The sequence below is a fragment of the Phodopus roborovskii genome, unplaced genomic scaffold (genome assembly GCF_943737965.1).
Source record: "Phodopus roborovskii unplaced genomic scaffold, PHOROB, whole genome shotgun sequence".
NCBI lineage: Eukaryota > Metazoa > Chordata > Mammalia > Rodentia > Cricetidae > Phodopus > Phodopus roborovskii.
In genome coordinates this window covers 19258779-19283602 of record NW_026126418.1, presented here as the reverse complement: position 1 = coordinate 19283602, position 24824 = coordinate 19258779, and the positions used below count along the sequence as shown (strand labels likewise).

Genomic DNA, 24824 nt, shown 5'->3' with positions numbered 1-24824 from the left:
CTGATAATGGCAAACTCCTGTAACTAGGCAGGACTAGAAGTAGATAGATTGGGACTCCAGCCCAGCCACATAATACCTAACCTACAATTGGTAATGCCTACAAATATGCTGGGACAGAGGTGGTGAATAAATTGCGGCAATGGCTAATCAGTAGTTAGTCTATTTTACTGTGAGAGGGTGACTACCCCTGTCATAGCCTGGAGGGCTATGGCCCAGAAGCTGGACAGCCCAGAGACAGAAGATAGAAGCAAATATGACTGTCAAAAAATAAAAAAAAAAGTCAATGAAATCATTTCTATGATATTCTCTTCTATGCATTGATCATTGCCTAGACCCATTGTCTTGAATGTGGCTTCACCTAAAAACCAATGGGAAAGAAATTTAGAGTCCCACAAACATTAGGATCTTGTAGAATCATGTTGAAGAGTGGGAGGAACGTTTTTGGAATCTGGAGAGGCCAAGGACACCACAAGAAAAAATATAGAATCAACTCACCTGGGCTCATAGGGGCTCACAGAGACTGAAACAACAACCAGCAAAGTTGCATATGACTGACCTTGGCCCTCTGCACATATGTTAGTGTTGTTTAGCTTGGTCTTATGTGGAACTCCAAGAGGAGGGAGAAGGGAACGTTTCTGACTTATCTGCTCTTGGAACCCTTTCCTCATAGTGGGTTCTCAAGCTTGCTGTGCATGTGTGAGGGGCTAGTCCTTATGACACTTGTTATGCCATGGCTGACTTATGTAAAAGGAAGAACTATACTTTTCTGGGGTGAAGGGAGAGAGGATGGGAAGCAGGGGGGATGTTTGGAGGAACAAGTGCAGGGAGTGGAAGAGGGAGAAGGGTATTATTGGACTGGGAAGTAATTAATTAATTAATTAATTAGTTTAAAAATTCAAAAAATACAAACATGGAGCCTGAGTGAGATGAATGAAAAAAAAAAAACTTAAAGATTATTGTTGATAATGAGATGATTTATAGATTATAAGAACCACAGGAATTGAAAATTGACTGTGAGATGATATTATGATGAATATCAGAAGCTACACACATGAAATATAACCATCATGACTCCATCATTACTGAGCAAGGAAAACAACAATAGAAATGATAACGTGATAACGTACAGAGGAAAGTCTGAAAAGCACCAGCCCTATTCAAAGAAATACAGGCAACCAGGGAACTCCAAGGAAGAAAGCAATAGTCTTTCCCAAGAAGATAAATAGCTAGCCCTGAAAACCTACATACTAATGACACTATAGAGACTTAGCTGGCTGGATTTATTCATCTAGGAATATATATTTTATACATATATGTAGATATATTTAACAACTATCAATGTAAAAAAGAGGTCATACATTTTAAAAATAGGAAGTAGGGGCATAAGGAAAAGGCTGAACTGAGGAAACTAAAAAGGAAAATGAAGAAATTATAGTGTCAAAAACTAAAAGAAATAATTTATAGAAAATGTCATGCTGTAGAATCCCACCTTTAAAATGGATAGTTTAAATATAACCCAATTATAGGAGGGGCAACTTTTGTCATGTTACTCTATGATTTGTGTTTGTCTCACTTTTCCTCCATTAGTACATGACTATCTAGGGAGCCATTTTGATTCTCTTCTAATTTCTTTTTACTCAATTTTTATGTATTTGTGTGTTTGTGTGTGTGTGTGTGTGTGTATTTGTGTGTCTAGTGAGACTTTGGGGAAAATTCATTTTTTAATTATTATTTAAATTAGAAACAATCTTAATAATCTCATTTTACATACCAATCCCAGTTCCTTCTTCCTTCCATGCTCCCATTTGCCCCCATCATCCCCCCATTCAAACCCCTAACTCCTGGAATCCAGTTGTAGAGGGAGAAGTGATGAAAAGGGGTCAAGAGCAGGCTGGGGAAGCTCACAGAAACAGCTGACCTTAGCAAATGGGAGCTCACAGACCCCAGACTGACAGCTGAGCAGAAGAATCAGCATGAACCAGCCCCCTGAATGTGCATGTCAGTGTGTGTGTGGGGGGGTGTTGAACAGTCTATGGGCCCTCAGGCAAATAAAACTGATTTTTCCTTTGCTGGTGGTTCTTAACTGGACATAGTTTCTTGGTTGAAAATACAAGATTGTGCCCACTTTCCACTTTAAGTGCTGAAACCACATCTAGCTTTAACCTGTTCCTAGTCTATATCTTTTTCAGCAGATTTCCACTTGGCTGACAGATACACATAAGCATCATCTGCTGACTAAAACTGGCTCCAAACAATGGGGAGCCCTGTTGTTTTTTTTTTTGTTTTTTTTTTTTTTTTTTTTTTTTGAATACTTGATGTGGACCAGTCCAGTCCAGCCCATGTGACTGTCTCTGTCTCTTTAGCTAGGTCAGCAAACCAGATGTTCTGATGAATTCCCCTTGGCCTAAATTTCCTATTTGACTTCAACCTTCATTCAAGCTTTTATGGGCCCTGATTGCAATGCCGTAGTTTCAGCAGGAAGCAGTTGCAGAGAGAGTTCAACACCCCTTGTGCCCTAACAGATTGGAATAATCAACAGGAAACTCCCTGAAATAGGTGGGAAAGTAGCTACTTATAATGCCTATTGTCATAGCAGGAAAAGTACCTGTTAAAACCAAATAGACCACAGTCTATCTTTGTGTATATTCATTAGCTGAAATAGCTCTCAAATATGATGAGACACTCAACCTGCTCTATGTAAAACAGATGCTTTCATATAGCTGTAAGAGAAAATTGTTGTTTCTATGCAAACCACTCTGGAATCATTGGATATAATCTGACTGCACTAAAAAAGTCGTTTCAAAAAAGGAGACCTGTGATGAAGTAAATAATTGGCCCCCATTCTCATTTCCAGGTTCATTCTAGATAGTAACTCTTGGTGATAGACATCACAAGGCCTTTGGCTCATCTGCTTCTTCTAATTTGCTCTTGATTCTTGCATATTGATGACTTAACTAAATGATAACTCCTGTCTGGATACCATTAACCTGATGGTTATTAGATCCTAATACAAACAGATACCCATCAGAGAATCCAGGGGTTGTCTCAGGATACAACTCAAGGGGAAAATATGAAAGTCAAAGTTACATTTTAAGTTTTAATTTCTATGCCATAGAGATCAATGAAACAAAAAATGCCTCTAATCTGAAAGACCCTTGCCCTATGATAAATAGTTCCCAAAATTTTGGAGGCTATTATTTGTGGAAGATAACAAATTACATGTTTTCACTCCCTAAACAAACTTGGTTGATTCATCTGCACTAGCTGTGCTTTATCACATGATCAGGAGGTTCACAGGCAGGAAATACATCAGGATATATGAGCCCTTGGTTGTACCTGAAAAGAATTAGTCACTGCAAACTGTGATTTGGGGTCATTTTCCTGTGGAACCAGGTATGGAACTGACCAGAGCCTACCCAACTGGCCAGTATTTAATTAAATCTTCCTTCAAATGTGGGTCTAAACCATGAGAGTGTTCTTAATCTCAATCAGTAGACTTTATAATCTGAGACCTATTCACTGCTGGCAGCTAACTACTGTGAATAGTAGAATAAAGGTATGGATCATTTTGCCTAGCTCTACGGCTATGACTAGCTTTGAATTTAGATATTAATTGGCTTTATTAAATCTTAAACAACATATCACCACAAGACACTGTCTCTCCCAAGTATATGAATCAGATTAGCAGACTGCAAGCGACACAATATCTGAGAAGCTTGATTGACGTTGTCAATATGTGGCTTTTGTCACTACAGAGATAAGTAAATCTAAGCCTGATTAGGCCAGGGAGTAGCCCAACTTTTGCCATTGTTTTGAGAGATGTCCAGAAAATTGGCAATGCTCTACCATCTCTCATCTGGCATGGGAACCCACAGAAGATTTTTTCCTGTGCCAGTTGTGTTATTCATTCTAAAGACCATGCTATAAGAACTATTGGAGACCTTAAGTCAGTGGAAGGAATAAGAGAAAAAAAGCAATGATTTTGAAAATTTTGAAGCTAGATATTGCTCAATATTCATGTACTACACTTGCAGAATGCTGTGTATGGCTCTTAGTACAAACCTGAAGGTGACAACCATCCATAATTCCAATTCCAGGACATCCGAATTGTTGTTCTTGTCTCATTGATCTCAAGGCATATATAGAAAACATGTATATGTAGGATAAACACCACTATTTTAAAAAAAGAGACAAATGTGTTTTCAGCCTCTCTTTTCAGGCTCCAAAACCAGCTGCTGAAGAAGATAAGGGAAATAAAATCTCAAATCCAGCTAAGTCAATTGATCATAATTTTGGGGTAAAAGAAAAAATGTTCAGGTACATAGGTCAAAGGCAGAGCATTTTCTAAATGTCCAGTACCTGCTGTTCAATCTATTATATAGAAAAAATTACATTTACATAATTATATATTATATGAAAATACAGCACAAATACCAGCAAAGGAGAGGTAGGTCTATATTATATATTCAAGGCAATATTATAGGTCATTTTAGAGCTGAGTATTAGGGTATGTAGCTCAAATCACAGTGGGAGGAAGATACATAATAAAAAATAAAGATGCGGATGATTTAGTATAGTATAATTTGGTCAATTAAATTTGATATATACAGTTACTTCTTTCATTTTACATACCTTCCCCAGGTTCCTTTCCTTTTCCCTGCTATCCCACCCCCCAATTAACTCCTTAGAGGGGTGAGATCTCCCATGGGGAGTCAATAAAACCTAGCATACCAAATAGAGACAGGACTATGCCCAAACACCCTACTTCAAGATTGAACAAGGTATCTCACCATAGGGAATAGGCTCCAAAAAGCCAGATCATGCACCCAAGATAAGCCCTGCCTCCACGGCCAAGGGCCCTGTAAACAGATCCAATCACACATATTTCAACAACAGAGGGTATAGTTCAGTCTTATGCAGGTTCCCCAGCTGTGTGTCCATAATGCCTGAGCTCCCTCTACATCAGATCAGCTGTCTCTGAGGTTTTTCCCATCATGATCTTGACCCCCACACCTTATTCATATGATCCCTGCTCACTCTTTTCAACTGAACTCCAGGAGCACAGCTCAGTACTTAGCTGTGAATTTCTACAACAATTTTTATTGAACATAGGTTCTATGATGACAGGGTAGTCCCTTAATGTGATTACTGCAGCAGGGCAGCTTAGGCACCCCATCCACTTTTGCTGGGAGTTTAGCTAGGGTAATCCTTGTGGATTCCTGGGAATTCCCCCAGTTTTCTCCCTAACCCCACAAAGGCTCCCTCTATCAAGATAAGCCTTTCATTGCTCTCCCTCAAAGCAATCATTGTAATATTTAATTATAATAATTAAATTAAGCTGAAAATATTAACTATTTTGTGATGAGTATAAATTCATTATGTAATCATATTATATATATATAGATATATAGATATAGATAGATAGATGTTTTAATCATTTATAATAAAGTACATATGTTAACTAAAATTGATTAATGTGATTTTTGATGTTGTCTATGAAGTCAGGTTTTTTTACTACTATTGTTCACATAAAGAATGTAAGGTTACTAGGCATAGAAATAGATATGACTTAATGTATAGATTTGAAAGTTAAAGTGTGATTGGATAATTGCCCTCTAGATCTGTGGTACATAGGTCAGTATTACTCATAGCTTTAATGAAAAAGCTTCTCACTTCAGCGATTAACCAAGTATGAAAAAGACTTTTACTGTACAAAGTGATGAAAAAGGGAGTTGAGTACCAACTACTAAATGACAACAATATCATCCTCTTATGAGGCCCAGGAAACACTGCAGAAGATGGCAGCTGATGTATTCAGAAAAAAAAATATGAAGCATTATTTTTTGGTTGTGTCATAGATGTCACAAACATGAGCAATCAATAGCTGTGACTACTTGTACAAGGCCTACAAATACACAAACACATGTGCACATGGGATGATGGCAGGAGTTAGGAGGAGCCAGCATGAAATTCAGGAAGAAGAGGAAAATAAGACGGTAATTATGGCAGAGGCAAGTAAAATCACAATACCCTGTATGTAATGCAGTTGTTCTCTTCAGGAAAGAACTCTTAGCATTCACTTATTAAGTGCATACACTATTTTCCCACTGAGGACAGAGACTTCTCTGACCAAATCTGAAAACAGCACTAGTTCTTTGGCTATATTATACATTGTATATTTGAAATTTGAAACAATATTTAAAGCTGAAAGCTGTAATCCCTTGAAATTCCCATAAATATGTTACACTATAGCTTAAATCAGCATGAATAGCATAGCAATAAAATTTATATTTTTAAAACAAATGCACCCTCAATACCAGCAGTAAAATTTGATGGAAAATATATAAAATGGCATATTCATAATAAAATGTAAACAAAATAAGAAAATATTTACTGTGAAAATTTATTCAAATGTTATTAATATCAGAAACTCAACCTAATAGGAATAACTTCCAGGATTGCAGACACTTATTCACTGGTTCACAAATGTTATGATATTTTCTGGAGTATTGATATAGTATAATACCAGTCTTTGAAAGAGATTAAAACAGAAAAATTCTCATGTGTTTAATGTGAGTAAACTGGAGAGTCAGTCTTTGAAACTAAGCATACTTGAATACATATCATATAGTAAATCAATATGATTATAAAGTAATAGAATATATTTCCTAAAGATAATAAATAAAAGTATAGTATTTGTCTATGTACTTGTAATAGATCAACAACAAAGCTAAACACTAATTAGAATTTCATTATTTGGAATCACTGTTTACATAAAAGCTATATTAAACATAAATAATATAAAATATAGAAACAATTCTAAAAATAAAATATATTTATTATTTTGTCTGAAAAGCATTTTGATGCAACAAATTATGAATTCATTGTCAATTATATGCACTTCTAAAATGCAGTAAATGCTTTGACAATCATTAAATGCCAAACTTACTTTGAACAGTTTACATATATCATTAATAAGATCAAAGACAGTGAAAGAGTATAAGGAGAAAGTACTTTCTACATCCCAGTCCCAAATAATATGTGGGATATTTGTCCACTGTATGAAGACATATTGCTGAAGTTGGTTTAATAATGAGCTGAATGGTCAATAGTTAGGCAGGAGGTGTAGGTGGGATTTCCAGGGATAGAAAGGAATAGGGGAGGAATTGGAGGAAGGGATATCAGGAAGACATGGAGAAGAAACAAGTGGTGCAAGATGGAAGAGAATTCATGCCTCGTGATAGAATGTAGATTAATCTAAATGGGTATATTTGATTGTAAGAGCTAATGAGGAAGAAACCTAAGCTATAAGCTGAAATTTCATAATTATTAAAAACATGGGCATACATGTTTATAATTTATACACTGTTCATTTTCATAAAAACTTTTAAATTTTTTATATTTTCCTCAGTATTACAACGTCCCATTTTCCTCTCATGTAATATTATTCCAGTAACTTGAAACAAAACCAAATTTCTAAATTATTGATTTTATTTCTGTCCAGACAGTTCTATAATTGTGATTAAATTAAGATTTTTTAAAAATATTTTTGAATATTGTACAAACATACAATGCAGTAAAATTTAGCAATGTCTTTAAATTATAACAAAGATCTTTTATTTTCATCAATTTGTATTATCCATTTTGTTATCACATTGATATGGGATTATTAATTTTCTGCAATACGGGAATCAGAAAATTAAAAAATCACTTACTTACTAAAGACAGGACCTATTATAAACTTATTCATGTTATAAAGAGATTAACTTTTGAAATTGTAAGTATGCCAATATTATGTGTCTTAACAAATATCTGCCAAATCATAATATATTAAATAATATATAAGCTTAAGAATCACAAATGTATTCTACCCATTGCTTGCTATTTGTCATGATAAACACAAATATTTAGAGCATGGTTTTAATATGAATGTCCTGATTTCCAATGATGTCACAGACTTCATTTTTTCATTTAAGTTATATACCAACAATTTTTCATCAGTGTTATTTTGAGTACACGAACAATTGTACAATTATCTTCTTCTAAACTAGGCCATTTGTACTTGATTTAACACATTCAAAACAATTTACAAAATAACTAAATACCGCTTTACATTAGTAATCAACATTGACAAATAAACTAATAATCCATGAGCTATATCAAATGGTTTCAACATGTTGCAAAACAGGTTTAAATTATTCAATACCTGAGATTACAAACAAAAATAAAAATGCTTGGAAATGCAAATATGTTTTCTAAAATAAGGTTTACATAGAAGAAAGACAACTCTGACTATGGTTGTAAGATATAATAATAAAGGAAATGTTAGTCCTGTATAGGAAAATATATATAACAAATAACAGAATGTAAATTCACTATCAGTTCTGTTAAAATCAAACAATCATTACTAAAGTAAAAAAAAAAAAGGTGTTAGTCATTGAATTGAAATTTTAATTTCAGCTATTTAAAATTAAAAAAAAATCCTTTTGCAAATATTTGTACATGTATTCCTATTGTGCTGTCATTCCACAATTTCTTATTCCTCGTCCATTTCCATCATTCTCCTCTCTGCCAGTCATGAGTTTTGTTTTTGTTTTGTTACCAATTTATGTTAAACATTGCCATTACAGCTATACATTAGGTAAATTGAGGTTTGTAAATGTATAATAAATGTAAGGCAATGACTTTTCCTCTTCATGTTAAACAGAAACATATTGGTTGCCATTGAAATTTAGAGCATTCTGAGCAATCCATCTCTTCCTGTTTGAAGTTTGAGAGGATTATTTAATGAGAGAGGAGACCAGACATCCACTGCTATTATAATTTTGTGGTCTCTCGAGCTGCGTTTTGTCTAAAAAATTACAATCCGAAGCTCTAATATCAATTTGCGATATTTAAATAACTTTTGAACATTATTTAAATGGTATCAATGATGACTAAAACTATTTGATATTTATCATAGTAGGTTTTTTAATAAAATAGTTAAGGGAAAATATAGACAAAGATATTACAGAATGCTGATCTTTTGCTTGATAAATTTATAATATATTATATTCAGAGGGATGCAAGATGAGAATACTGTGCTGACTCACATTTGCTGAAAACATTCAGTAGCAAATCGACTGCAAAAAATTAGACATTTTAAAAAATAAACACACAACTTACAATTGTCCATAAATAAATGAATGAAGAAAGCTGAAGCAATATATGGAGACAATAATAAGAACTTTGTGTCTATAATTCATACAGAGACATACATGCATATTATTGGACATTGAAGAATTATCAGAATGTCAATAATTGTTACAGGCTTTCTAGTCAGTAAAATGACAGTTTCTCAGTTGTTACCAATATTTGTCTAAAACGTAATTTTATTTACTCTTAATAACTTACTTTGAACCTACGCTTTGAAAGATTACTTTGTGATTTAACATAACTAAAAATAATTTTTATAACAATCAATAGTCTTCATGTAATTAAATATGTTTATGATGTTAATAGCTGTCAATCGTAATTATTCCCTCTAAAGAACTCATGTATCATTATAAACTTTTGTTTTGAAATTTTTCTCTCTGTTGCTGATATATTTGAGGATGAAACTCTGTGAAATTTTCTATTTCATATTGCAAGAGGATACCATTTTTACAACCTGTGCACTTTAAAAATTATCTCATGCATAAGGTAGAAAAATAAAATTTGAGCATGTTATAGTTTTAAGAAGTGTACACATATCTAATTTTTCATGTTAGTAAGCTATAAAAACTGATAATTAAACCATTTTTATAACAAGTATTTCATTTTCTGTTATAAAATATACTTTTGAAAACATATTCCTGGAAGTCATGAAAAAATGTTTATTCAATGCAAACTCCATAAAACCAAGAAAATAAAAGCTTTTGCTTAGTTTTCGATGGGGAACTGATGGGATTAATGTGAATAAAGGAAGTTAAATCTTTAGCATTACTGTTAGCTGTCCAGAGCTATAACTCTCTTCTTTATAACTCTAATGACAGCATATTTTACTTCACTGTTCCTAAGACTATAAATGAGTGGATTCAGCATGGGGGTCACAATGGTGTAAAACACAGAGGCCACTTGGTCATTTCCCAAGAAGGACTTATTTGACTTCAAATGAGTAAACATCAAGGTACCATAATATATGATGACTGCCACGATATGAGAGGCACATGTTGAGAAGGCCTTTCGTTTTCCTGAAGTGGAATTGATCTTCAAGACAGTAGAAAGAATGGACATGTAAGATGCAGATATTGCGATAAGGGGCAACAGTAGGGTGGTACCAGCAAAAACAAATATAATTAATTCAATATCATGTGTGTTGCTGCAAGACAGGGCTATAAGTGGGGCTGTGTCACAAAAATAATCTTGTATGACATTAGACTTGCAGAAATCCAGTGTACCCATGCATAACATATTGACAGTGGAATCCACAGCTCCTAACATATATGACACAGTAACAAGGACACTACAGAATTTGCTGGACATAACAACTGAATAGTGTAGAGGGTTACAGATAGCTACATACCGATCATATGCCATTGAAGACAGAAGGAAACACTCAGTACCAGCCAAAAGGACAAAAAAGTAAATTTGAGTGAAGCAACCCATGTAGGAGATGTTCTTGGTAGAAGTCAGCAGACTCTGTAAAGTTTTAGGTGTGATGACAGTTGAGTAACTAAGATCAAGGAATGACAGGTGTGTGAGGAAGAAATACATTGGAGTGTGAAGCTGGATATCTAGATGAATGATCAGTATCATGCCTATGTTCCCCAGCACAGTGACCAAGTATATCAGGAGAAACAGTGCAGAAAGGAACAGCTGGATCTCTTTAGTATCTGTCAATCCCATGAGGATGAACTCATGTTGATTTGTGTAATTCCATGTGTTCATTGTGAGTTATTGTAAACTGTTTAGAAATTAAAAGGGACATTTACGTTAAATGAATCTTAATAAAATATTTTATGTATCTTTTGCTATTTTTATTATTGATTTCTTTTGCCTTCAACTTGAAATTTTTTTTTACTGTGTTATTTAAAAAGATGCCAAAAGGTGAAGAAAAACATTTATTTATTATAAAATCAAGATAATAGCCTTCTTTATATACTTTCAGTGGTACTTGTGCCACCATTTGCAAAAGGAACAATGTGCAAAATAAGAAATGATGACTGAGTATTCAGCTCAAATGCCACTTGATTGCCTGTATGACATTGTTGAAAAGATGTTCCAAAGGAGTGCAAAGTCAAAGTGCTACTAATAGTACAGTTTCAATATATGATGTAGATGTTTGGAATCTTGTAAAACTAACACACCCTTTTTTTTTTTTTTCCAGAAATTGCTCCTTGTGGAAGTCTCAGTCTTAGTGTATGCAAACAGTCTTACATTGAACAATTTGTTTATTTTATCGTTCTACGTTCTTATAAATTTAAGAATACTTACTGTGAGCAAAATTTTTGGAAATCAATAACCACATATAGGCCTTTCAGTAGTATATGCCTAAAATTTTGAAAATGTTCAAGCTTTTCATTGAGGGTTCCAAATGTCTGTGTTTTCAATCTCTTAAAGGAAAATAGAAGTCAGACAAACAGTTTTATCCAGATCTTGTTGGATTAGAACATTCACGGTAGATCTTAGCAAAATGACTTCTGGGATCTCTTGTGACTCTCAGTAGAGCAGTTTGTGTCCTCTTCTCTGCTTAATCAGTATACAGAAATGGGTGTAAAAGTGCTGAGCTTCATCCTCAGGAGCCAAGTGTTTTGCAATATTGGGATGCTTTTAAGGACCAAATTTCAGAGAGTATTTGTGCCAAAGTTTTCTCTTTTTTTTTTTCATTTTTTTTTTCCTGGAAGCCCCACAGTGAAAGAATGAATAAGTCTTAAGCTCTAATTATACATTTACAGTTTAGAATGGTTATATGTAATAATTTTTTATCAGTTCAGAAGAGACAAGATGTTGAAAAATAGACATTTTTATCAGTGTATTCTCAAGGTTGTATTTATGAAGTCTTCAATAAACATGACAGATAAGACACAAAATTAAAAATACATAATTGTGTGGAGATTAAACCATTTGTATGGGAGCAGGGTATACCCTCTTTTAAATGAGAATAAACAGCATTAAACTATGATTTAAATAAATCTAAATACATTTTGAAGAATATTTTCCCAGTGAAGAGTTAAAAGAGGAATAAGACTGTTGTTAGTCTGTCAATAATTTGTGGTGAAATAAAAATCTTTATCAATAAATATTTCATGAAATATTTTCTTATTATGGATGGAGACATTTACTTTGTGTGTATTACATCTTTGATGCACTTTGTAACCAATGTGATTTGTTTAATGAATCTTAACTGTTACTGACTAAACAAGGTAGTTTGTAGAGACCTTCATCAAACTTTTTCACAAACAGGTGACCTTGATGATTTCAGATAACTGAGAAGCTTAGACTGGCTTTCTACGTGAATCTCAGTATTCAATGTAATTGCCAGATCACCTTGAAAATGTTCTATTTGCCCATTTTCATTGACAATTTTTTCAATGTTAATTGTATGCAGTCCAGGTCATGAGAACAAAGCCAATATCAGGCCAATATCTAGTCATTGTAGAAGCAAACATGTTTCAGAGTATCTGCTATTTTGGTTTATATAATAACAGCATTCACAAAGTACCGTGACTAAAACTTCCTTCTTTCTTGAATTATTATTGCTTCTGAATACTATTTACTTTATATTTCATTCATCAGAAGATAACCTTATATTTCAAATTTGCTTTGCTTTTCAGTTAATTGCATTAGTGCATTATATCTACAATGGTTTACAAAAATATGAAAATTTCACACACTTATATAATGTGAACATCTTAATTTTCCCTTCTTCCATTCTTTGTGCCCATTCCCACGATTCTTTTTTTTTTTTTTTTTTTTTTTTTACAAGCTCTGGGTGGAGTTCCTCTGTGCCCACCATCTTCTTTGGAGGAGATTAGAAGTGGTGGCAGGAGTTGGTATGTCTTCTATTATAAAAAGCTTTTTTTTTTAAATTAGACATTTTATTTATTTTTTTTTATTTAATTTTATATAACAAAGTCCAATTAAATGAAAACAAACATTTATACACGATATTTGGGAATTTGGGCGTCGTTCTTTCCAAACTACTTCCTGCTGGTAAGGGGCGCTGTCTTGGGGGATTCGAAGAAGATTCAGATATCCTAGCTATAGTCTGTAGGGCTGTTTTGTCCAGCTGTTTGGAATGTAGGATCAGCTTGTACTCTGTTTCAGGCCGTCTGGCGTGATCAAACCACATTAGTCTGGAAGGAATCCACATCTTTTCATTTTCTGTGGAAACAAAAATAGAAATCCTTTTCCCCCAGTAACTTGTTCTTCAACTTAAATTTTGGAGTCAAAGCGTTTTTTTTTTTTTTTTTTTTTTTTTTTTTTTTAATTTATTATTTTACATGTCGATCCCAGTTCCCTCTCCCTCCCCTCCAGCCCTCCCTCCTTCCTTCCCTCCCTTTTGCCCTCTCTGCCCTCTCACATGCACTCTAAACACCCTCCCCTCCCAACCCCCCACCACAATACAATATGCCATCCAGTTGAGGTCATGTAGATCTGACAAGTCCTGTGAAGTAGGGACTAGGGCTTCTCTCCTATCTCTAGAATAAGGCAGTTATCCCTCCATGGGGCATATGTTTGCAAAGTCCTTTTGTGCACCAGGGATACATCCTGGCTCCACTGTCTGAGGTCTCTTAGACTGCTTAGACCTTCTGGCTGAGACCCATATTCATGGGGCTCTGAGTCAGTCCCCTGTTGGCTTCCCAGCTATCAGTCTAGTGGCCCTTAGCTCCTCCTTGTTCAGGTAAGCTGTCTCTAAGTACTTCTACCGCATGGTCTTGTCCTCTCCATCTGCTTCTGGGTTCTAGTTCGACTCAGTGTTTATGTATGGGTGTTTGCTCCTATTTTCAACAGGCATTAGTTGAGGACTCCATGGAGAAGTTAGTTGTTGATCTCACTCTCCGGGAAGGGCATTTATGATAGCCTTTCCACGGGAGCTGAGATTGTTAGTTGGGAGCAGTCTTGTAGTTTCCTCGACCTTTCTTTGTGTTCAATATTGGCTCCCTCTTTTATGTTCTCTCTCTCTGTCTCTGTTTCTCTCTCTCTCTTTCCTATTTTCCATTCCTAACCAGGCTCAATCCTCCTGGTCGCACATGCCTTCCTCTCCTCTCCCTCATTTTCTCTTACTTCTCTCTCCATTAGCTGTCCTCCCCCACTTTACCTGAGGTCTGGGGGACTTGTCCCTTCCCAGTTCTGTGAGGGACTTTATATGAATCTCTTAGAATACAACTTGTATCCTAGTTCCTCTGGTGATGTGAATTATAGGCTGGTGATCATTTGATCTAGTTCTAAAATCCATATATGAGTGAGTACATACTGTGTTTCTCTTTTTGTGACTGGGTTACCTCATTCAGGATGTTTTCTTCAAGTGCCATCCACTTGCCTGCGAATGTCAAGATACCATTATTTTTATCTGCAGAGTAGTATTCCATTGTGTAGATGTGCCACATCTTCATTAACCATTCTTCAATTGAGGGGCATCTAGGTTGTTTCCAGGTTCTTGCTATTACAAATAGTGCTGCTATGAACATAGTTGAACAGATGTCTTTGTTGAATTGATGTGAATCCTTTGGGTATATGCCTAAGAGGGGGATTGCCGGGTCCTGTGGTAAACTAATTCCCATTTTCCTGAGGAACCACCACACTGATCTCCAAAATGGCTGTATGAGTTTGCACTCCCACCAGCAGTGGAGGAGTGTTCCACTTTCTCCACATCCTCTCCAACATAAGTCATCACTGGTGTTTCTAATTTTAGCCATTCTGGCAGGGGTAAGATGGTATCTCAAAGTTGTTTTGATTTGCATTTTCCTGATAGCTACGGATGCGGAGCATTTTCTTAAGTTTCTTTCAGCCTTTTTGATTTCCTCCATTGAGAATTCTTTCTGCAGTTCTGTACCCCATTTTTTAATAGGGTTATTTGGTGTTTTGTTGACTAGTTTCTTGAGTTCTTTGTATATTTTGGAGATCAGCCCTTTGTTGGATATAGGATTGGTGAAAATCTTTTCCCAGTCAGTGGGCTGCCGTTTGGTCTTGTCAACTGTGTCCTTTGCCTTACAGAAGCTTCTAAGTTTGAAGAGGTCCCATTTATTAATTGTTTCTTTCAGTGTCTGTGCCCCTGGAGTTATGTCCATTCCCATGATTCTTGCCACTGGTTACTATCTTCTTTCTTGAGAGTGTCTTTGTAAATTTCATGTTTGTTTCTCTCGATTATCATATGAGAAGAAACAATACTTGGTCTTCTGACTCTGGCTTATTTCACTTGTCATGATGGTTTATGTTAATGTACACTTTATATAATAATAAGCAAGAGTTCTGGGTCCATTTAAGTCTGTAGACTACTTAGTTGTACATAGGTGCCAGATTTTATCTTCCCATTCACTGGAAGTTTGGCACAGGCCTGCTTCATGGATTGACTCTAATAAAGAAATTACAGCCTAATTGTGTAGCTATTTCTGATTATGCCAAGTATACATTTAGGATGCTATTTCAGACTAATAAGGTAAATTCTCTTTTGTGATTGCTTCCATTATTATACACAATTTTATTACACACACACATAATGTATTTGATTATATTATCTCTTATTATACTCTATCTTCTCAAAAAGTATTTGTTCTTATTAGCATGTCTTCCCATTTTGTATGAATTTCTGGTTTATTCCATTGATTTCCATAACATTAATTAGGATGGCATTTATGATCATGGAGGATTATGATCATAAACTCTCTATAGCTCCTCAGCAATGGGTATGGGCTTATGAGCATTTCTCCACATCCATGATGAGGTGTTAATAGGCTAAGTCTTGTGTAGAGACTGAGTTGAATGAGTGTATAAATACATAACATTGCTTCATATTTTCTGTTTCTTACACTCTATACCATCTTCTATAATATTCTCTAAACCTTGAAAGTAATAATATAGAAATAATATTTAGGTGACACAACTTAAAACTCACATGTTTTGTTTTCTATGCTATAAGTCTGATTTTATAATGTTCCACTTTTAACACACAATTTTTTCAGGAATGTCTCTATAAATATAAACCTTCATAGCTATAGTTTTTGTTCTTAGCATTGCTTTAATGTATCCCAAAAGTCCTGGAATGGTGTGTTTTCATTTGCATTTATTATTGGATATTTTTAATACTCTCACTGATTTATTTCATGGTTTCTTCATAATTTGAAAGAGGTTGTTTAGTAACCATACTTTCATATATTTTCTTTATTTTGTTATTGACTTATAATTTTATTTGGTATGGTCTGTTATAAACAATGTGTTATTTTATATTTTTCTGTATGGTATGAATTGCTTCATTGCATAAAATGTGATAAAATTTGAGAAAGTTTGATAAAATGTTTTGAAAAATGTTTTATTAGATATTAGAAGATAAAAAAATACTATAGATAACTATTCAATTCAATTGAACTATTTTATAATTTAATTTTAGGGTTTTGTTGATGTGTTACCATTGTGCATTGAAGATACGTATAATTAAGAAAGCATGGAAAGAACCTAATTTAATATTACTAAATTCACAGGAAGAAATATATAAGGAAATATAAAAGTATCAATATATAAACTAAATTGTTATTTATGTGTCTAATTTAGAATAAATAACAGTGTGATAAGTAACTATAGAATTTTTGTTTCCTTAGTAGTTACTAAGCCACAATGTATATCAAACACTGTTTTGGATTTTAGAAAACAGATTCATTTTTGAAAGAATTTTATGTTCAATTCATGGAATGAAATATGAATCTCTATCTGTCAGTGATAGAGAGATGATTGTCTCAGTCTTGTGCATTTATTAAGATCTTTGCCAGAGCTGCTATGATTCCATGATTACAGTGGATTTATCATATCCAGAGGAAGAAATTTCATAACACTCCTCTCTTTATTTGTTTCTTTTATTTCAATATTTTCCAGGATATCTCTTTAGCCTTGAAACAGAAAATATAGATGTCTCATTTACAAATGAGGAAATATAGTCATTTAGTGTCAAAACTTTGATCTATTGTGAACATCAGTATTAACCAATGTTCGCTGTGATAGCAAGGTTTGGTCCCATGGATGGCAGAAAAATTAATACATGGGTATAGGCACAAACATTTGGAATACAGAATTTTTTATGAAGCAATAGCAATACATCCCTCTATGGCCAATCTTCTTAGAGTGATACAGTCTGTTGTAATTGGGTAGTTTTTAAGGAGTGCTAGTAGGCAGTATGGCGCATCTTACCAGTAGTTTCTAGGACCATTCTGACATTCTCTAAATCTTCTTGGGCTATCTGCTTTGTATGGAACCCAGGGTATGGTCTGTGGTTGTTGGGCTGGCCTAGAGACATTTAGTGTAGAGTGAGAGATACCTTACCTAGGGACCCTAGGAAAAGCCTAGCATCCTATAATGCTTCAGGGGTTGGGTCACCTTGTGTGTAGCCCAGGGAAGGAGATCTACTTATTTTATTTTATGTGTGAGTGTTTACATGGATTTCTATGTGCCATGAACTTATATTACCAACCAAGAAGGAGAAAAGAGGTCATCCTCTGGAACAAGAGTCATGTATAGTTGTGAGCAGCCATGCAGATGTTGAGAACCAAAGCCAGCTTTTTTTTTTTTTTTTTTTGCAATAACAGCAAGTATACCTGTTGAGGTCTTACCCTGATATCTTTAAGAGTTAGGAGACCAGCTCCTGTCTCTACCCAGGAACCAAAAGATGAAATACTTCCTATCAGCAAAGGAGGGGGTAAAAGATTTCTATAGACATTTCATACATGATCTGAGGTCATGCTATTTATTTTATGTGTTCTTTATTTCTCTGTTTCTACTCTAATAATCCTGTGCTACTTCTAATTTCTCAATGCTTCTTCTAGCTTTTTATATTCTAAAAACTCTTGTTATCCAGGAGCCTTGATGTGATAAAGAAGTTCCTCCCATTGGTCAAAACCACATTCCTAGACCAAGCAATAGGGATCTAAGCACTTTACCATGACAACACCTAGAAGATTCCAAGGCCATAGGAGCAAAACCAAGACCTGACACAGGAGTGAACAGTGTCCAATGACAACTTTAAGACAGTTATGTATTGTTATAAGACTAGCAAGTGAAGAATCAGTATGCTTTTCTTTGTAACCTTGGAAGACACCTATAACTCTGAAGTTGTGCAAGCTGTAAAGTTTTCATACCACAAAAAGCCTCTAGTTTAGTTTGAATCTGGTATGAGGTTAAAGTGAGCATATTTTATGCAGTAGTCAGAGCAAGAGAACAAGGCAAGCTATTAAGAGGCCACAGTCCTTGTAGGACAAAGAGATCCAGTTATGAAGCTTGTCCCAGCATATATTCTTTTTTTTTTTTTTTTGCCACCATGCCCCTCTCCAATTGGTTCATGTAGCACAGATAGCAAGCACCAGACCATTTCCCAGTATATATTCTACATATCAAAATAATAGAGCTCAATGAAATGTTATGTTCCAGACCATACACAGAATATGTGCATGGTAAACAGTTAACAGAGTTAAGTGCTATGGGAAGAATCTCCCACTTGTAATGTGAGGAAAAGGGTTCTACACACAAGAAGTCTGCACCAAGTGCAGGTTAACACATTCCAAAGGCAGCATACCTTATCACTTTGTTAAAAAAGGTATCTCCATCAGTGTCCATCTCTGGTGACAATATTCCTTATAGCCTTGCTAAATGATGTCTAAGTCTCCATTAGATATGCACATATGATTAAAGACCCCTGAAGTATGCACTGAATTCTTGTTGCATTAATTCTGTTGTCTGTAGTAGTTGTCACTACTATTAGCAGGAAATAAACACTGCTGATAACAGGAATCAAATAAGGAATACCCCTATAGGTCTTTGCAAAGAGGTAGATATTGGAAAATATTATACATGAATCTATCTATAACTTTTATAGTTACATAAAGGGTATATTCTTTAAAAATACAACACAAAAACTAAGTAATGTAGTCTCATATCTTTTTGGACCCTTACAAATTTAATGAAAACTGTCTACTGCAAAAAAAGAGACATTTTAATCATAAAATATCCAGTTTTTCACAGACTGAAGTATGACAGGATGTTGGATGGACTCTCATTAACCATGGAGAAGATAGCAGCGAAGAGGCAGAACAATAGCAGTCAGTAGCTGCAAACATCTGTGACTCACATTTTAGCTACTTTGAGAGAAATAAGGAGAATATAAAACTATAGGCTACATCCAATGGCATTTTTTGTCTTTGTTTGAGCCAATTTCTTTCTCTGCCTCTTTGATATACTTTTAAAGCTCATTTACTAGCTAGCATAAATACCATTTCTGAAATAATACTGTCTTATGAGCTTCTCTTTTTCCTTTACCAAGTTAATTTTTCTGTATGTGAGAAAGTCCCTGTGCATTTATTTATGTTTGTATCATCTAATATGTTACTGTAAAATTCACACTAGTCCTCTGCAGCAGTTCTAAATATTTAACATTAATATACACTTGTAAATAACTCTGTTTCTAAATTTTCTTTTATGGTAGCAGAAACCAGTTAGTATACAGACAGATGATCATGTGCATAAAAGCTATGATATAAATCTGATTAGGATGAATGTATATAAACTAGAATTAAAATATAAGATTCTTATATTCTGTGTATAAAGCTGACTCATGAGTATAACAGGTTCACCAAGTCCAATTAATGAAATGCTGCATTGAGCTGAAAGAATAATTCTTATGGTTACTTACTTAATCATGTCAGAAATAAAACAAAAATTTAGCATATGACATACAAAAATACAGCTAATGACTTCTCTGAAATAGAAACAAATCACAAGAGAGGGATGTCAGCAGAAATCACTTCAAATACATCAAGGAAGGATGATGTCATTAACAAAAGATGAAATATTTTTAAATATGTGCATGGAACAATATTCAATAAATAATAACATGGAAAATATCCTATAAATATAAGGAATAACTTCTTTTTTGAGATAGGGTTTCTCTATGTAGCTTTGTAGAACAGGCTTCTTGAATAACTTTTAATGACTGAGGGCTCCATGCCATCAATACCACAAACCATGACCCATTTAATAGATTAGTTTAGGGGTGAGGACATTATATTTTACTAATTGTTAATTGTAGAGACTAAGAAGTTACTCTACATGTGAACAAAATCTTATATCTTGTGTTAATAAAGTATAAAGCAGAATCAAAAAAATGTTTTAGGTAAATTTAACATAAACTCACAGAATGATTAAAACTTTGTTGTATATTACAAAATTCCAATAAGATATTCAAGATGAACTTTGACCAGCTGTATATGATTGAAAAAGCCATCAAACCCAGCATTTTTGGGATGAAGTATCAAATATCAACATTCTAAGATTATCTTGGCAGTATAAATTGGAGATTATTGAGGTTGTCATAAAAATTGTAATTTAATTCATTGGGACTTGATTTACTACTTCTGCTAATTTTTCATAAATTATATATATATATGTGTGTGTGTATATATATATACATATACATATGTGTGTGTGTGTATACATATATGACTATTACATGTTGCCTCGGGCATTGTTAAGTAGAAAACAAAACATACTACTATTTTTTTGTGCTGTAAAATTTTTGAAGCATTGTATTTTTATATTGACCATTTTGAACTAATAGCATGCATTCCAAAATATCCTCAATGTGTGCCAATCATCTTGGTTTAGCCTCGTGGGTGAGGGGTTTATAGATAGGCATCATCACACCAAGATATTCAGCAAATTACCATGAAACAAAACCAGATCTCTGCCTTCATTCATTACATATGTTATAGAGCTGTTCTAAATCAATGTCATGATCTCAAGTATTACACTGTGAAATAATTAATTCAAGAAATAATCCATTTGAAATATATGTGCATATATATGTGCTTATATGCATATATCCATATATACATGTATGTATGTATGCATATATAATACAATTATTATGTCCATTTCTCCTTATAATGAGATCACCTCATAAGGCTTTCTGTAATGAAAGGTTACTTTAAGTTAAGATAGACCTGATACGTGGATATATAATGTCTATGGCTATATAAATGAAATTGTAGAGCTATACAAATGGTAGAACTATACAGGTACAAACATTTCATAGTATTGAATATAAATTATTACTATATAATAATATTATAAAAAGGCATTTTGAGATGTACTTTAGATAAAATATGGTTGTATCATATTTAAATAGAATTTTAAAACTTTATAAATTTAGATGTTACCTTAACAGATTTTGTTGCCTTTCACTGCTAACTCAAAAACACAATGAAATAAATATAAGAAAATAAACATAAGTAAAAGCAAGATAGAATGTGTTAAAGAAGGATTAGAATAAACACAAAGATGCTTTAAGGTATATTCAATATCATCGATGAATCAAAACAGGAAATCAGAGAATTATAAACTGTTTTGTATTTCTAATTATAAAAAAACACAAATTAAATTACTAATAGTTTCAGATTCTAGACAATATCAATACCAGAGCAAAAATCAACCTTAATATTTTTCTGCTATATTTACATAGGATGCAGCCAACAAGTTAAAAAAATAAGGATATACATATATTAAAGACTGAATAACTCCATAGGTAATTTGGAATTTGTAAACAATCACTAATTATCTACTAATGACAAAGTATACATCTGTTTTTAAGAAATCAGGAATTTCAAGAAAAATGACTAAATACAGTTTGTAATATAAGGCTTATATATCTCAGCTAATACATATTTATGCAATCATATCTATTGAACTGAAGTAACTTCATTACTAATTATTACAGGAATTAAAAAATTCAGTTCACCTTTTCCTTAGAGGAGAATATATATTGTTAACATCTCTTTGTATTTCTGGACTGAATCAGGTAGTAAAACATTATAACTGAATATTGTTGCAGGACAACTTCCATCTTCCATGCATCTCCAGAGGGTCCCAGTTCAGATGCAGGACATGGGTTCCCTGCCCCCTATTGGACATTATGTACTGCCTATTACAGGACACAGAGGAGCTGAGCAATCATGTATATGGTGATATGAACAACTAACTGGTCATTTATTGAAATGTCAGGGCTACCTGATTTATCTCAATTCACACAGAGGAGGATAGAGGTCAAGGGAAGAAGTGCTGTTGCAGGGCAGTGTAGCAGGAGCCATAAACACCCAGAGACACATACTGGGTATTAAGAGGAAGAACAGAGAAGCAAAACAGGTGGCCACCTACTTTTATCTCTATCTCATGCTGAAAGTGTTATCTTCTCCTAATTGTGGCTGAAGAATAAATCTCTGAGACTGGCTTCTGAATGCCCCGAATCTATCTTATATAATTCTCTAGAGCTGGGATTAAAGGCATGGGTTCCAAGTGCTGAGATCTCCTTTGTGTGAGCTGTTTGTCTTTTAGACTGATTCATTCGAATATAACCCTGAGTGGCCTTGAACTCACAGAGATCCATTTGCCTTTGTCTCCTGAGTCCTGGGATTAAAGGTGTGTGCCACCACTTCCCAGCTTCTCTAGCTAAATAGTATGACTAGTGGAATACAGGTGAGTACTACTATTTTCTAGCTCCATGGCTATGGCTAGCTTTGACTTTTGAACTCCAGTGGTTTTATTAAATCATAAAAAATGTTCTCCCAGTATACAAATCAGATTAGAAGACTGGCAGTGGCAGACTTCTGAGAAACTTGCCACCATTATATGGCTTTTGTCTCTATGGAGAAGTATAAGCGTAAGCCTGATTTGTCCAGTAGCACAACAATTGCAATGCTTTGGAGAGATGTCCAGAAAATTGGCAAAGCTCTACCATCCCTCACCTGGCTTGGGAACCACAGCAGACTTTTTCCTGTGACAGTTGCATAATTCATTCTAAAGATCATGCTATTATAAGGCTAGAAAACCACAGCCTATCACTCCAATGATCCCAGGAAGCTAGAAGTTTAAAAATGCTATCTAAAAAGCCCTAAATACCTTAAATTCCAGACCCTGTCCACTGCCAGTAAATAGGCAAAAGGTCTAGGAGCCTGCACAAATGCAGAACTCTAGGGTTATAGAAAACTGATTGGTATATAAAGCACAGGCTTGGATAATTTAAAATTATTGGTCTAAAAACTATAAAATGGTTAAATTGATTGGCCAGCACCCCATTGGCTCTTGATACTATGAGATGATTGGTTTACTATGTGCGGGCTTTGTTGTAAACCCTATAAAAGCTGTCTCAATTCTGTACTCAAGGTCCTCAGTCCTCTACTCCTGCATGACATATGACTGTGGACCCCAGTGCACTTGGAATAACATTCCTCATGCAGTTTGCATCAAGACCGCTTCTCGTGAGTGATTTGCGGTGTCGCCTTTCCTGAGTCGGAGCATGAAAGTCCATGCTCTGGGGGACCTATAAGAATTACTGGAGATCTTAAGTCAGTGGAAGGAATAAGAGACAAAAAAGGAATGTTTTCTTAAAATATTGGGGAAGAGATTGCTCATTATACACACCCAGCAAGTCACAACCATCTATGATTCAATTTCCAGGGCATCTGACTTGTTCTTTTTCTCATTGATCTTAAGGCACATATAGCACACATGTGTACATAGGCAAAACACTCATACTTAAAAAAAGAGACAAATGTGTTTTCAGCCTCTCTTTTCCGGCTCTAAATCCAGCTGCTGAGGAAGATAAAATGTCAAATCAAGCTGAGTCAATTAATCATAACTTTGGAATAAAAAGAAAATGTCCATGTTCATAGATCAAATGCAGAGCATTTTCCACATATTCAATACCCTCTGTTCAATCTTCATAATTATATGTTATAATTATATGTTATAATTATAGCACAAATACCAGCAAAGGAGAGTTAAGTCTATATTATATATTAGGGGTCATATTAGAGGTCATTTTAGAGCTGAGTGTTCAGGTATGTACAAGAAATCACAGTGCTTGGGAGGCACAGACATAATAAAAATAAAGATGCTGATAAATTAACAATGATGATTTTATTTGTGAATTAAATTTAATATATAATGTTACTTTATTTCCTTTTACATAACATCCCCAGTTTCCCATATCTTTTTCTCACTTTACTAACATCCCACAATCCCCTCCTGAAAGGCATAAGACTTCCCATGGGGAGTCAACAAAGCTTAGCATACCACGTTGAGACATGATTATGCCCATGCAACCTGCTTCAAGATTAAACAAGGTATTCCACCATATGGAATGCACCCAGGATAAGCCCTAGCTCCACAGCCAAAGGCCCTGCAAACAGATCCAATCACATATATTTCACCCACAGAGGGTATAGTTCAGTCTTATGCAGGTTCCCCAGCTGTGAGTCTATAGTCCCTGAGCTCCCTCAGAGCTGTCTCTGAGGTTTTTCCCATCATGAACTTGACCCCAACACCTTGCTCATATGATTCCTGCTCACTCTTTTCAACTGAACACCAGGAGCACAGCTCAGTACTTAGCTGTGAATTACTAAAACAGTTTCCATTACTAATTGAACATAGGTTCTACGATGACAGAGTAGTCCCTTAATGTGATTACTGCAGCACCCCAACCACTATTTCTGGGAGTTTAGCTAGGGTAATCCTTGTGGATTCCTGGGAATTCCCCCAGGTTTCTCCCTAACCCCACAAAGGCTCCCTCTATCAAGATCAGCCTTTCATTGCTCTCCCTCTCTGTCTGTCTC

General features: G+C 34.6%; 1 protein-coding gene across 1 annotated transcript; it reads right to left on the bottom strand.

Annotated features, from left to right (window-relative positions):
- Positions 1–9966: 9966 nt before the first annotated feature.
- LOC127221852 (olfactory receptor 8H1-like) lies at positions 9967–10908 on the bottom strand. Its single transcript, XM_051183833.1, has one exon. It carries the CDS (start codon positions 10906–10908, stop codon positions 9967–9969), a length of 942 nt encoding a protein of 313 aa, XP_051039790.1.
- Positions 10909–24824: the final 13916 nt, after the last annotated feature.

What these genes read in the sequence shown, in the direction of transcription:
- LOC127221852 (XM_051183833.1), bottom strand. Translation starts at nt 10,908, where the DNA reads ATGAACACATGGAATTACACAAATCAACATGAGTTCATCCTCATGGGA.